Source organism: Heterodontus francisci, chromosome 34, assembly GCF_036365525.1.
Source record: "Heterodontus francisci isolate sHetFra1 chromosome 34, sHetFra1.hap1, whole genome shotgun sequence".
In the NCBI taxonomy this organism is placed as follows: Eukaryota; Metazoa; Chordata; class Chondrichthyes; order Heterodontiformes; family Heterodontidae; genus Heterodontus; species Heterodontus francisci.
This window is the reverse complement of record NC_090404.1, coordinates 15394551-15407464: the sequence shown is the minus strand read 5'-3', so window position 1 is coordinate 15407464 and position 12914 is coordinate 15394551. Positions and strand designations below refer to the sequence as shown.

Sequence of the window (12914 nt, the reverse complement as noted above, 5' to 3'; positions counted from 1 at the left end):
CAAGATGCACTGCAGCAACGCAACAAGGCTCCTTAGACAGCACCATCCAAACCCGCGACCTCTACCAACTAGAAGGACAAGAGCAGCAGATGTATGGGAACACCACCGCCTGCAAGTTCCCCTCCAAGTTACACACCATCCTGACTTGGAACTATATCGGCCGTTCCTTCACTGTCGCTGGGTCAAAATCCTGGAACTCCCTTCCTAACAGCACTGTGGGTGTACCTACCCCACATGGACTGCAGCGGTTCAAGAAGGCAGCTCACCACCACCTTCTCAAGGGCAATTAGGGATGGGCAATAAATGCTGGCATAGCCTGCAACACCCACATCCCATGAATGAATAATAATTAAAAAAATAAAGGGATATGGGGATAGTGTGGGGAAAAGGCATGGAAGTGGATGATCAGCCATGATTGTACTGAATGGCGGGGCAGGCTCGATGGGCTGAATGGCCTACTCCTGCTCCTATGTTCCTATGAACCCATTCAAAACTCTGCTGCCTGTGTCCTAACTCTGACCCAGTCCTGTTCCCCTATCACCCTCTGTGCTCACTGACCTACATTTGCTCCCGGTCAACCAATGCCTCGATTTTAAATACAAGTTTTTTGCTGAATGTCGGGATCAGTTCTGAGCCGCATTTGTCTCGAGGAGGCCAGGTTGGACAAGACCCACGGGCGCACGGGAACACACTGCCACCCCCTCAAGTGCCATTCCAAGTCACACGCCATCCCGACTTGGAAATATGTCGCCTGTTCCTTCATCATCGCTGGGTCAACACCCTGGCACTCCCTTCACTGTGGGAACATTATCACGGGGACTGCAGGGGTTCAACAAGATGGCTCACCACCACCTTCCAAAGTGACAACTAAGGGATGGGCAATAAATGCTGGCCTTGCCAGTGACGTCCATTTCCCGTGAATGAATGGTGAAAGCAAGTAGCTCAAATTAGCAGGGCCCAGAGGCGGATGGTCCTGCCTGTGAGGGGCTCTCGGGGAGGATAGACGGTGGAACCCCCAATGATATATATGGGGTGGAGAATCTGTGGCCCCTCCCTATCTCCGAAAACTCCTCCGAGATATCTCCGCCCCTCCAATTCTCCAGGTGTGGCCTCTCCGAGGCCCTATATTAATTGCAGCAAGACTTCTTTACTCTCACACTCCAACCCCTTTGCAATAAAGGCCAACATCCCATTTGCCTTCCTAATTTCTTGCTGTTGTCTACGTGTTAACGTCCTGCCGTTCCTGTACAAGGATCCCCAAATCCCTCTGAATCCCAACATTTAATACTCTCTCACCTTTTAAAAAGTATTCGGTTTTTCCATTGTTCCTGCCTCAGTGAATAACCTCACTCTTCCCGACATTATACTCCATCTGCCACCTTGTTGCCCGCTCACTGAACCTGTCTGTATCTCTTTGCTGCCTCTCTGTGTCCTCCTCACTGCTTACATTCCCACCTAGCTTTATATCCTCAACAAACGTGGGGTAGCTTACACTCAGTATCTTCATCTAAGTCATTGATGTAAATTGTAAATAGCTGAGGCCCAAGCACTGATCCCCACCGCACTCTGCTAGTTACACCCTGCCATCCCAAAATGGACCTGTTTATTCCCTGTTCTTCCCACTCCCAATCCCATGAGCCCCAATCTTATGTAACAGCCTCTTGTGTGGCACCTTATTGAATCCTTCTAACAATCCAAATATATGACATCTCCTGGTTTCCCCTTATCTACCCTGCTAGTTACAATGCCAAAAAACTCTAATAGATTCGTCACTTGTGCCAACAACATCACTGTCTGGTGCCCACATCTCGAACCACATCTCTACCCGAGATGATCATGAATTACGGGACCCCCCCCCCCTCGCCCTTGACCATGGAACGTCTTGGTGAGGCTGCGGGGTGTCAGCAGTGGACATTCCCGGTGAGCCAATTCTGGCATTTATTCCGGGATCCGGAGGCCAAAGGACTATCAGCCTCGGCGTGGGCAATACTTCTGGAAGGCTTTGGGGGGAAAAGTTCCACATGAAAGACTTTTGACTGAGCTCAGATTTGCAGCTATCCAGGGCAGGAGCTGTGACCAGATGAGAAGGCTGGCCAACTGTGAGAGGCATTGCATCGGACTGGATCAGAGGGTGTGACTTGTTGTTGTTCTGACTCAGTGGCAGTTGGCACCTGGGGGCTGGGGGGGATGGTGTGGTGGTTGGTGAGCGCAGATTTGCATACAGAAAGCTGAATGCAAAGCGACCCGAGAGAGTCTGTTGCGACTTTAAAAACGGTGGGTGGTGAACGGGGCGAGCAGACAGACGGCGGAGCGGAGACGACAGCTCAAACCTTCGGCGCTTTCTGAGTGGGTAGACGAGTAAAGGACCTCACGCCATGGATCCAGCCCACCTCCTGTTTGTGTTCATTGTCCATCTCGCCGGTGAGTGGAATCCCCGTCAATTCCTCGCCAGGCTCCGCCATGACGATCGGGGGGTCAGCAAGGGTTATCTTAGCCGTGCAGCTTTTTTTTTTACCTCTTAATTCACTCAAGGGTTGGTCAATGGCTGGGTGTGGGGTCCTGAGAGAGAGAGAGCACGAGTCGCCTCACTCACTGATAGGTGTCTAACTATTTTCCAGGTGCCTTGGCTGATCCGAGCGTCACTCAAGACCCCCTCACTGGACCGGTCACCGCGGGAGAGACGGTTAAACTGAAATGCAACTTACTCGGCGCCAACTCGGGCACCTATGGCATAAGCTGGTTACGGCAGGCACCGGGGAAGACGCCCCAGGGTGTTCTGTACTACTCAACCGACAGAAAGATCTACCGTGCTCCGGGTATCACGGATCGGTTCACTCCCACAGCCCAGGACTCCAGTCTCACCTACTACCTGACCATTAAGACTGTGGAGGCCAAGGACGCAGCCGTCTATTACTGCATGGTGTGGGTTAGCAACGTTGGTTACACAGTGATGCAATGCGTGACATAAACTTCCGTCCGGGGCCTTGGGCCTAGAGGGCCCCCGCTTCACGCTGCAGTGCCTCACACTTCCGGACCCCGTGACGCTCTGAAGAGACCGCCTCCACCTGGGATTGAGATCCGGATTTCTCTGTTCACCGAGTCTCTCGCAGACTCAAACCCGCGACCTCTACCAACTAGGAGGACAAGGGCAGCAGATGCATGGGAACACCACCACCTGCAAGTTCCCCTCCAAGTCACACACCATCCTGACTTGGAACTATATCGCCGTTCCTTCACTGTCGCTGGGTCAAAATCCTGGAACTCCCTTCCTAACAGCACTGTGGGTGTACCTACCCCACATGGACGGCAGCGGATCAAGAAGGCAGCTCACCACCACCTTCTCAAGGGCAATAGTGTGTGTGTGTGCCAGTGACGCCCACACCCCGTGAATGAAGATAAAGGAAGCTGAGGTTTTTGTACGACGCCCTCCCTCTTTCTGACACACTGTGCGTATTACACTGGCAATGGAACCCCATTGGACGTCAAGAGTGAGTAACTGTTTTTTAACCCTTTCTTCACTGAGCTCGGAGGCTTCAGTCAGGTCTCTTCCTAAATGCTTCAACTCTGCTTGTTGTTGTTTTGTGGGAGCGGGGGAAAGCATTGATAAATCCTTTCAGTCCCCCTCCCCGCACCCCAGGTCTGCGTCGGGAACATCTGCAAGTGGGACGGGTGTCGGACGGGACAGAGTCACTTTCTGCTGGGGTGGGGGGGGGGGGGGTGCGAGCCCAGTCTCAAAATTCAAAGCCAGGGTGCGCATTTCCGTAGCGTCTGTCACGACCTCACACGCTGTACAGCCAAGGGGGTGCTTTTCTTTTCGTCGCACAGTCGCGGTTGCAGTCGGAAACGCAGCAGCCAATTTACGCACAGCACGATCCCGCAGTCGGAAGTGTGATAAGCGGTCAAGTCACCTGTGCCGCTCCCGGGGGAATTAGCTTGGCCGTCACTGCCCTATCAAATCCCGTTCACATTTTAAACGCCCGGATCAAATCAGCCCTCGCTCTTCTATATTCCAGGGAATGCGTTCCAACCTGAATCAAATTCCTCTCACCATTTCTCAGTGGCCTCTTCAACAGATAAAAATCTAAATTAAACTAGTCCTGACTCTGAATCAAAACTTTTTTAAACTATAGTTTTGTCAGTAAATTCATTTCACAAAAAAACTTTAACTTAAGATGCGTAGAATTTAGACAACTTTTTCGGATAGTGATTCTCGTGATTATTTAAAAAAAGGCTTCTAATAGCAGATTCAGAATAATTTATGATCTCAGAAATATTAGAAACAATAGTGGTTGTGACAGTGGTTGTAAAAGAGTTGGGAGCCGCCAATGAGATGTTAAAGGGCCACTTACGGCCCCCAAACGTGCCAACCTCTCGTCCAGGGAGTTGGGTGCACGGTATGTTGATGGGTCCAAGTAAAACAGGCAGGGCCTCCCTCCTTCTGCTCCCGGATGAGCCAGTCGCTTGTCAGCTTACTTCCCTGTCCCGAGTGTTAAAATTGATCTCCTCTCACTCTCACTGGAGGAGCTCCCTATCCAACTCCTCTAAATCCATTCCAGGATTTCCCTCTCACTCTCACTGGAGGAGCTCCTGATCGAACGCTACCCCGTTCCGTGTCGGGATTTCCCTCTCACTCTGAGTGGAGGAGCTCCCTATCCAACACCTCTTAATCCATTCCAGGATTTCCCTCTTACTCCCACTGGAGGAGCTCCCTATCCAACACCTCTTAATCCATTCCAGGATTTCCCTCTTACTCCCACTGGAGGAGCTCCCTATCCAACTACTCTAAATTCACTCCAGGATGTGCCTCTCACTCTCACTGGAGGAGCTCCTGATCCAACTCTTACACCATGCCAGGATTTGCCTCTCACCCTCAGTGGAGTTGCTCCTGATCCATTTTCGCAAATCTCAATAGAAAATTTCAAAACGGATATCAATACTCTTTTCGTTGTTTGGTTGAGGTATTAAGGGTTAGGAGGCCAGGAAAGGTAGATGGAATTGAGGTGCAGGTCAGTCATGATCTGATTGAATGGCAGAGCAGGCTTGAGGGGCTGAATGGCCGTCTCCTATTCCTTTGTCCCTATAAATCTTCCTGCTCCATGCCGAGGATTTCACTCTCACCCACTCTGAGCATATGAAACCCAGATCCAAGTCCTCGTGCCCATAATGGGATTTCTCTCTCATACTGAGCAGATGGACTCTGATCCAGGTTCCCCCTGCTCCATGCCGGGATTTCCCTCATGCTCATTCTGAATGGACGCCTCCCTCCGATCCAGGACCCCCCTGCTCTGTGCCGGGATTTCCCTCCCACTCATTCTGAATGGATGCTCCCCCACCCCCAATCCCGGATCCAGATCCCCCCGCTCCGTGACATGCTTTCCCTCCCACTCATTCTGAATGGACATACCCCCCCTCCTCCTCCCTGCGATCCAAGTCCCCCCTGCTCCGTGCCGGGATTTCCCTCCCACTCATTCTGAATGGACGTTCCCCCCCCCCCTCCTCCTCCCTGCGATCCAGGACCCCCTGCTCCGTGCCGGGATTTCCCTCCCACTCATTCTGAATGGATGCCCCCCCACCCCCAATCCCGGATCCAGATCCCCCCGCTCCGTGACATGCTTTCCCTCCCACTCATTCTGAATGGACATTCCCCCTCGCCTCCTCCCCCCGATCCAGATCCCCCCTGCTCTGTGCAGGGATTTCACTCTCACTCATTCTGACGTATGAAGTGGGGTCTTGGGTTCACCGACCCACCCTCCGCTGACTGGGCATGAGGGTAAAACGTGGTGGCGGCGAAAACGGTTTTGGAGCCAATCCCTGCCGTGTCTTGCCGGGAACTTCAGATCTGCTTTCAGCCCCAGGACACGAGTCCCCAGGCAGCGGGTTTCTGGTACCGACCCCCGCCACCCCCCCCCACAACCACCACCACATCCCCGGTGAGAAAGGGTGTGGGACGGATGAGAAATTCAGAATTTGCATTTCTATAGCGCCTGCACCCGTCCTGAGGACTTCCCAAAGCGCATCACCAGCGCGCTAAACGCACCTTTTGTTTTGAAACACAGTCACTGTGGTTAATCTGGGAAACATGGCAGACAGTGTGCACAGCAAGATCCCACAAACAGCAAAGAAATGCGTGGCCAGATCACCTGTTTTTGTAGTGGTGCAGATCGCAGGATAAATATTAGCCCCAGGACATCGCGGAGAACTCCCTCACCACTGCCCCCAACCCCACCTTGTGATTTTGGGATCTCCTGGGTCACCTAAGACAGCAGACGGCTCCTCCGACAGTGCAGCACTCCCTCAGTACTGACCCTCCGACAGTGCAATGCTCCCTCAGTACTGACCCTCCGACAGTGTGGCGCTCCCTCAGTACTGACCCTCCGACAGTACAGCACTCCCTCAGTACTGACCCTCCGACAGTGCAGCGCTCACTCAGTACTGACCCTCCGACAGTGCAGCGCTCCCTCAGTACTGACCCTCTGACAGTACGGCACTCCCTCAGTACTGACCCTCTGACAGTACGGCACTCCCTCAGTACTGACCCTCCGACAGTACGGCACTCCCTCAGTACTGACCCTCCGACAGTACGGCACTCCCTCAGTACTGACCCTCCGACAGTGCGGCGCTCCCTCAGTACTGACCCTCCGACAGTGCGGCGCTCCCTCAGTACTGACCCTCCGACAGTGCAGCGCTCCCTCAGTACTGACCCTCCGACAGTGCGACGCTCCCTCAGTACTGACCCTCCGACAGTGCGGCACTCCCTCTGTACTGACCCTCCGACAGTGCGGCGCTCCCTCAGTACTGACCCTCCGACAGTGCAGCGCTCCCTCAGTACTGACCCTCCGACAGTGCAGCACTCCCTCAGTACTGACCCAGCGACAGTGCAGCACTCCCTCAGTACTGACCCAGCGACAGTGCAGCACTCCCTCAGTACTGACCCTCCGACAGTGCAGCACTCCCTCCGTACTGATCCACCGACAGTGCGGCACTCCCTCAGTACTGACCTTCCGACAGTGCGGCACTCCCTCAGTACTGACCCTCCGACAGTGCGGCACTCCCTCAGTACTGACCCTCCGACAGTGCGGCACTCCCTCAGTACTGACCCACCGACAGTGCGGCACTCCCTCAGTACTGACCCTCCGACAGTGCAGCACTCCCTCAGTACTGGAACCGGGGATGTCGGCCCCGGATTATGGGACTCGAGTCTCCAAAGTGGGGACTCACACACCCACCACCTTCTGACTCAGATCCGAGAGTGAGGGTGACTGAGCCACGGCTGCCACCTCGGAGGGGGGATGGAGTTAGGCAGGGCCGCTCTGCAGACGGGTGTGTGAGGTGGGTGTGTCCCCACTGAATGGAGCCTCCTCGTGATCTGTGACAGAGCACCAATGGTAGAGGGTCCTGTCACTCGCCTTCTCTTACTGTCGCCGATCGATATCACTCAGGGAGCCAAGGCTTCAGCATCCCGGGGGAAGCCCTGAACAGTGATGCCTGCTGCAGTCCATCAGCCTCAGGCCTGGGGAGGCTTCCCTCTGCAGAGGTCAAGGGGAGGGGTTGCAGGGTAATTTAGAAAGCAATCTGGTGATTCTGAGTGGAGTTTTTCCCGGGGCTGGAGTTTAAAGGTACTGGACCTCCGGCACCCCTTCCCTTTAAGGAGGCAGCTGGATTATTCTTTGGCCAGGGCAAATATTCCCAATTTACCCATTGCAGTGGAGGCCTCTGCCCCTCGGGGGGCGCTGCTGTTCCATCTGAGGATCAGCTGCTGCCATTGGACTTCTCAAGGGCAATTATGGATGGGCAATAAATGCTGGTCTGAGCCACATCTGGAGAATGACGTGTAAGAAATCTAACCGGGGTGGGGTCTGGGTCCGGTTTGCCGCCCAGCTGTTAATTTGCGGCTCGATTGTTCTCTGACTGTCTCTCCTTTTCCTTTTCCCTTCCCTCCCCGTTCACAGGCAGTTCGGCTCTTCCCCCTTCCGTCTCCGTCTTCCCTCCCTCGGCGGAGGAGCTGTCCTCGGGCTCGGCCACCCTCAGTTGCCTGGTGAGCGGCTTTAACCCGGGCTTTATCGACGTGGAGTGGAGCACCGACGGCGCAGAGGTCAGCGCCGGCACCAGCCGCAGCCCGCTGGTGGTGGAGGCGGACGCCACGCACCGGCTGGCCAGCTACCTGCGGCTGCCCGCCAGCGACTGGAACGCGGGGAGGAGTTACGCCTGCCGGGTCCGGCACCAGACGCAGGCCCAGCCGATGGAGAGGAGCCTGAGCAGAGCGACCTGCGACCCCTGACCCCAAGCCCCACATCGCCCACACCACCAACCTGCACCCCCACCCACTCCCCCAAACCCCCACCCCCGGCAATGAGGTGTCACCCCGAGGAACGCCTTCTAGAACATTCTCCGATCGACGCTGACTGAGCACGGTCCTAGACTCCCCAAACAGCGGAAATGGTTTCTCTCTCTCTCTACCCCCGTCTGTCACCCTCAATATCTTGAAAACGTCAATCAAATCACCCGTTAGTGGTCGAAATTCCAGGGAATACAGCCCTTGTCTGTTTAATCTCTCCCGTAATTTAACCCTCGGAGTCCCGGTGTTATTCCGGTAGATCCCCTCCCCTCCAAAGCCAGGACATCCCTTCCAAAGGTGTGGTGCCCAGATCTGCTCACGGTCCAGGGGGAGCTTTCGGCCGCGGCACCAACCTCATTTCGCTTGGCCTCCGGATCTCAAGGTTTTATTTCCCCCGACCGGCATCTCGTCTGCGTCCCAAGTCCGGGCGACGAGAACCCCCCCCCCCCCCCCCCCCCCCCCATTGCTCGTAACGTGTGCGGTCCTGGTAGGTGGGAGGGGATAACAAAAAAAAGCCCTGGATTTGTGTGAGGTTCACCACATCTTCAGAGCTTCGCCAGTTAACACTGCACTGTAGTCACTGTTGTTCCGTCGGCAAGCGTTTCGGAGGCGATGTCCCGCCGCTGTTGTGATGTGTAAGATGTCTCTGTGCGTTTCCCCGCATCGCTAATAAATATCCTGACTCCCAACCTCTGGCTCGACTCATCTTTTCTGGTGGACCCGCAGCGGAACCGTCCTCAGCGCCGCAGTCTGTGGGGGAACAATATAAGCAGCGGACACCTGCCTTGAGAGTTAGCATCTCGCGCACAGTCTTCCCCACCCCCTCCCCTCCCCCACTCCCACCCCCACCCCCTCCCCTGTGGTCCTGGGGCTGAGATGTTTGGCCTCGAAAAACCACAACCATCTTCCCCTGTGCAATGTGTGGCTCCAGCCAGTGGAGAATTTCCCCGATTCCCATTGACTGGGACATCTTGGTATCCCACTGCGACAGGAGTCCCTCAGAGCAGTGTCCTAGGCCCCACTTCCCTGGATGGGTGCAGCTCCAACAACACTCAAGAAGCTCGACACCATCCAGGACAAAGCAGTCCGCTTGATTGGCATCCCATCTACAAACATTCACTCCCTCCATCACCGACGCACAGTGGCAGCAGTGTGTACCATCTACAAGATGCACTGCAGCAATGCACCAAGGCTCCTTAGACAGCACCTTCCAAACCCACAACCTCTACCAACTAGAAGGACAAGGGCAGCAAGTGCTTGGGAACACCACCACCTGCAAGTTCCCCTCCATGTCACACACTATCCTGACTTGGAACTATATCACCATTCCTTCACTGTCGCAGGGTCAAAATCCTGGCTCTCCCTTCCTAACAGCACTGTGGGTGCACCTACCTCACATGGACTGCAGCGGTTCAAGAAGGCAGCTCACCACCACCTTCTGAAGGGCAATTAGGGATGGGCAATAAATGCTGGCCTGGCCAGCGATGCCCACATCCCATGAATGAATAACAAAAAGCTTCCTGGGGCCTAAGCTCTGAAATTCCCCCCCTAAACATCTCCAACTGTCTCTCCTCCTCAAAAACACTCCTTAAAACCTACCTCTTTGACCAGGCTCTCAGAGATCTGCCCGAACGCCTCCTGACATGGCTCGGAGTCGAATTTTGTTGAAAATCGCTCCTGTGGGACATTATACCACATTAGAGGTGCCGTTTAAGTGTAAGTTGTTGTTTTACTCTGATGGTTTGCTCTCTCCCTCACTGATCATGAGCGATTTTGTGAGAGTCGACGGTTTAGCCGAGCGGCCATTAGCATAAGAGGGACGGCAGCTCGTTCTGACTCCCTCCTCGCCCAATGTCCAGGCAGGAAGCTTCCTAGACGTGGTTCACTGGATAGTGTTCAGCAACAGGGCCTAACCTGACCTTCCCTAACCCCAGGGGCACTGAGCCTGAACTGTAGGCCCTAAACCACTGGCTGGGCCGAGGCCTACTCCCTCGGGCACGGACCACAGGGACGAGAGCTGGGAACCTCCTTCGGGATGGACCCCTTGATTCCTCATTACAGCACTCTGCGAAGACAGCGACGTGAAGGAATTAACAGGAGTTGTTCAGACGTCTCTGTGATATAAAGGCTCAGAGGTTAATGTAGTTTTTCCCCCCCCATTTTGTGATGCTGTGTTTCTGGACGGGAGCGTTATGGGAGTGCAGCTCACCGGGGTACGGTTAAGTGAGAGCTCCTTCTTCCACAGTCCCATCGACTGGCGCTCCCGGCCAGGACTATCCACATCATTCTGCTCCGCCCAGTCAAAATGAGAATGAGTGAATAAACGGCTCGCATTTCATGTCGCGCCTCTCGCGGGCTCAGAACGTCCTGAAGCCCCTCGACGCACAACGAGGAGCTTCTTTGAAGTGTGGTGGCCGCTTGCCACGTCGGAAAGGCGAGCAGCCGATTGGCGCACAGCAAGATCCCGCAAGCGGCGACGTGACGAATGACCGGATCCTCTGTTTTCCGAAATGTCGATTGAGGGAACGTTGGCCGGGACAGACTCCCCTGGGAACTTTTACCCGTCTGACGAGGGGGGGGGGGGGAAACGACAGTAGCGTAGAGGTCATGACCCTGAGCTAGTCATCCAGAGGCCCAGGCTGATGTCTCCCCCCCCCCCCCCCCCCCCCGGAAGTGGGGGAAGGGTGGGGGGGTGGGGACGGAGTCAAATACCACCATGGCAGCTGGTGGAATTTAAATTCAATTCATTAATGAATGAATTTGAGTAAATAATTTAAAAAACAATCTACCCATGCCAGCCTTTAATACACACAACGACTGGAATTCCCACAAGGTTCACCACCCACTGAGTGAAGAAACTGATCGGATCATAGGACAGTTCCAGCACAGAAGGAGGCCATTCAGCCCCTCGAGTCTGCCCCTCTGCAAGAGCTGGTCCCACTCCGCTCCGCCCCCCACCCCCCCGCCCTGCCTTTTCCCCATAGCCAATCTTTTCTCTTCACGTAATTATCCAGCTCTCTTTTGAAAGCCTCGATTGAATCTGCCTCCACCACACTCTCGGGCAGTGCGTTCCAGATCCTAACCACTCGCTGCCTGAAAAAATATTCTCCTCGTCTCAGTCCTAAATAGCCACCCCCCTTATTCTGTGACTGTGAGCACCCCCCGCCACTAGTTCCAGATTCTGCAGCCGGGGAGGGAAACAGCCCCTCAGCTTCTACCCTGTCGAGCCCTCTCACAATTATCGCCTCTCATTCTTCTAAACTCCAGAGAGTAAGGGCCCACACTACTCAATCTCTCCTCGTAGGACAGCCCTCTCATCCCAGGAATCGGTGTAGTGAACCTTCGCTGCACTCCCTCTAAGGCAAGTACATCCTTCCTCAGATAGGGAGAGCACAACTGGAGGTTGCTCCAGGTGCAGTCTCACCAAAGCCCTGTGTTGGTGCGTTCCTTACTCTTCTGCTCCAATCCATTTGCAATGAAGGCTAACATACCATTTGCCTTCTTAACTGCTTGCGTGCTGGCTTTCTCTGATTCGTGTGCAAGGACACCCAGCTCTCTTTGAATTCCAGGCTTTACCAATCTTTGGGTCTCGTGAAGCTGATAGAAGTGGGGGCTAGAAAAGTCAGGTGAGCCCGGAAAGGCTGAGAGTGTTTAAGAACGTAGGTAACGCTGGAGAAGGTGCCGTGTGTTTCAGTCTTCAGTTTAACGGCGAGAGAGAGAAAACGGAATTGGGGGTGGGGGGGGGGGGGCGGGAACGAGAGGAATATCCCGGGAAGGCTAACTTCACCCGAAGCCGGCAAGGGAAGCAGCCGATGGGAAAAGAGAGCAGCATTCCCGCAGCCCTTTTTACAACTCCCGACGTCTCAGAGCGCTTTATGGTCAAGCACTGTCACTGTTTGTAATATAGGAAACTTGGCAGGCAATTTGGACACAGCAAGATCCCACAAGCAGCGATGTGGTAATGAGCAGATCCTCTGTTTAGTGCTGCTGGGTTTAGGGATAAATATTGGGCCAACAACGGCAAGCAGTGTTGTGTCATTGGCTTGAAACACAAACGTGTCAAACACTATGATAATGATTGCTAAACTAAATGATAGATTCTAGGAGAACTCTTCAATACACATGGTAACACAACAAGGAGAAGAACACTTTCCTGGCCCCAACCGTCTCCTCTTCATTATGGACGTCCAGTCGCTCTACACCTCCATCCCCCACCAGGATGGTTTGAGGCTCTCCGCTTCTTCCTTGAGCAGAGGCCCAACCAGTCCCCATCCACCACCACCCTCCTCCGCCTGGCTGAACTTGTTCTCACATTGAACAACTTCTCCTTCAACTCCACTCACTTCCTTCAAGTAAAAGGTGTTGCTATGGGTACCCACATGGGTCCTAGTTATGCCTGTCTTTTTGTGGGATATGTCAAACGTTTCTTGTTCCAGTCCTACTCGGTCCCCCTCCCCCAACTCTTTTTCCGCTACATTGATGACTGTATCGGTGCCGTTTCCTGCTCCCGCCCCGCACTGGAAAACTTCATCAACTTTGCTTCTAATTTCCACCCTTCTCTCACCTTTACATGGTCTAT

General features: G+C 54.3%; 1 protein-coding gene across 1 annotated transcript; it reads left to right on the top strand.

The window, feature by feature from the left end:
- The first annotated feature begins 2281 nt into the window (after positions 1–2281).
- LOC137349108 (immunoglobulin kappa light chain-like) lies at positions 2282–9024 on the top strand. The gene is made up of 4 exons (XM_068014460.1): positions 2282–2421; positions 2619–2946; positions 3460–3488; positions 7950–9024. The coding sequence occupies exons 1-4, from the start codon at positions 2376–2378 to the stop codon at positions 8276–8278; spliced, it is 732 nt and encodes a 243-aa protein (XP_067870561.1). The 5' UTR covers positions 2282–2375; the 3' UTR covers positions 8279–9024.
- Positions 9025–12914: the final 3890 nt, after the last annotated feature.

Bases quoted from the DNA above. Each gene is read 5' to 3' on its own strand.
- LOC137349108 (XM_068014460.1), top strand. From the start codon at position 2,376: ATGGATCCAGCCCACCTCCTGTTTGTGTTCATTGTCCATCTCGCCG. The intron at 2,947-3,459 runs AGTGATGCAATG...TGCGTATTACAC, and splicing joins GTTAGCAACGTTGGTTACAC to TGGCAATGGAACCCCATTGG. The intron at 3,489-7,949 runs GTGAGTAACTGT...CCCCGTTCACAG, and splicing joins AACCCCATTGGACGTCAAGA to GCAGTTCGGCTCTTCCCCCT.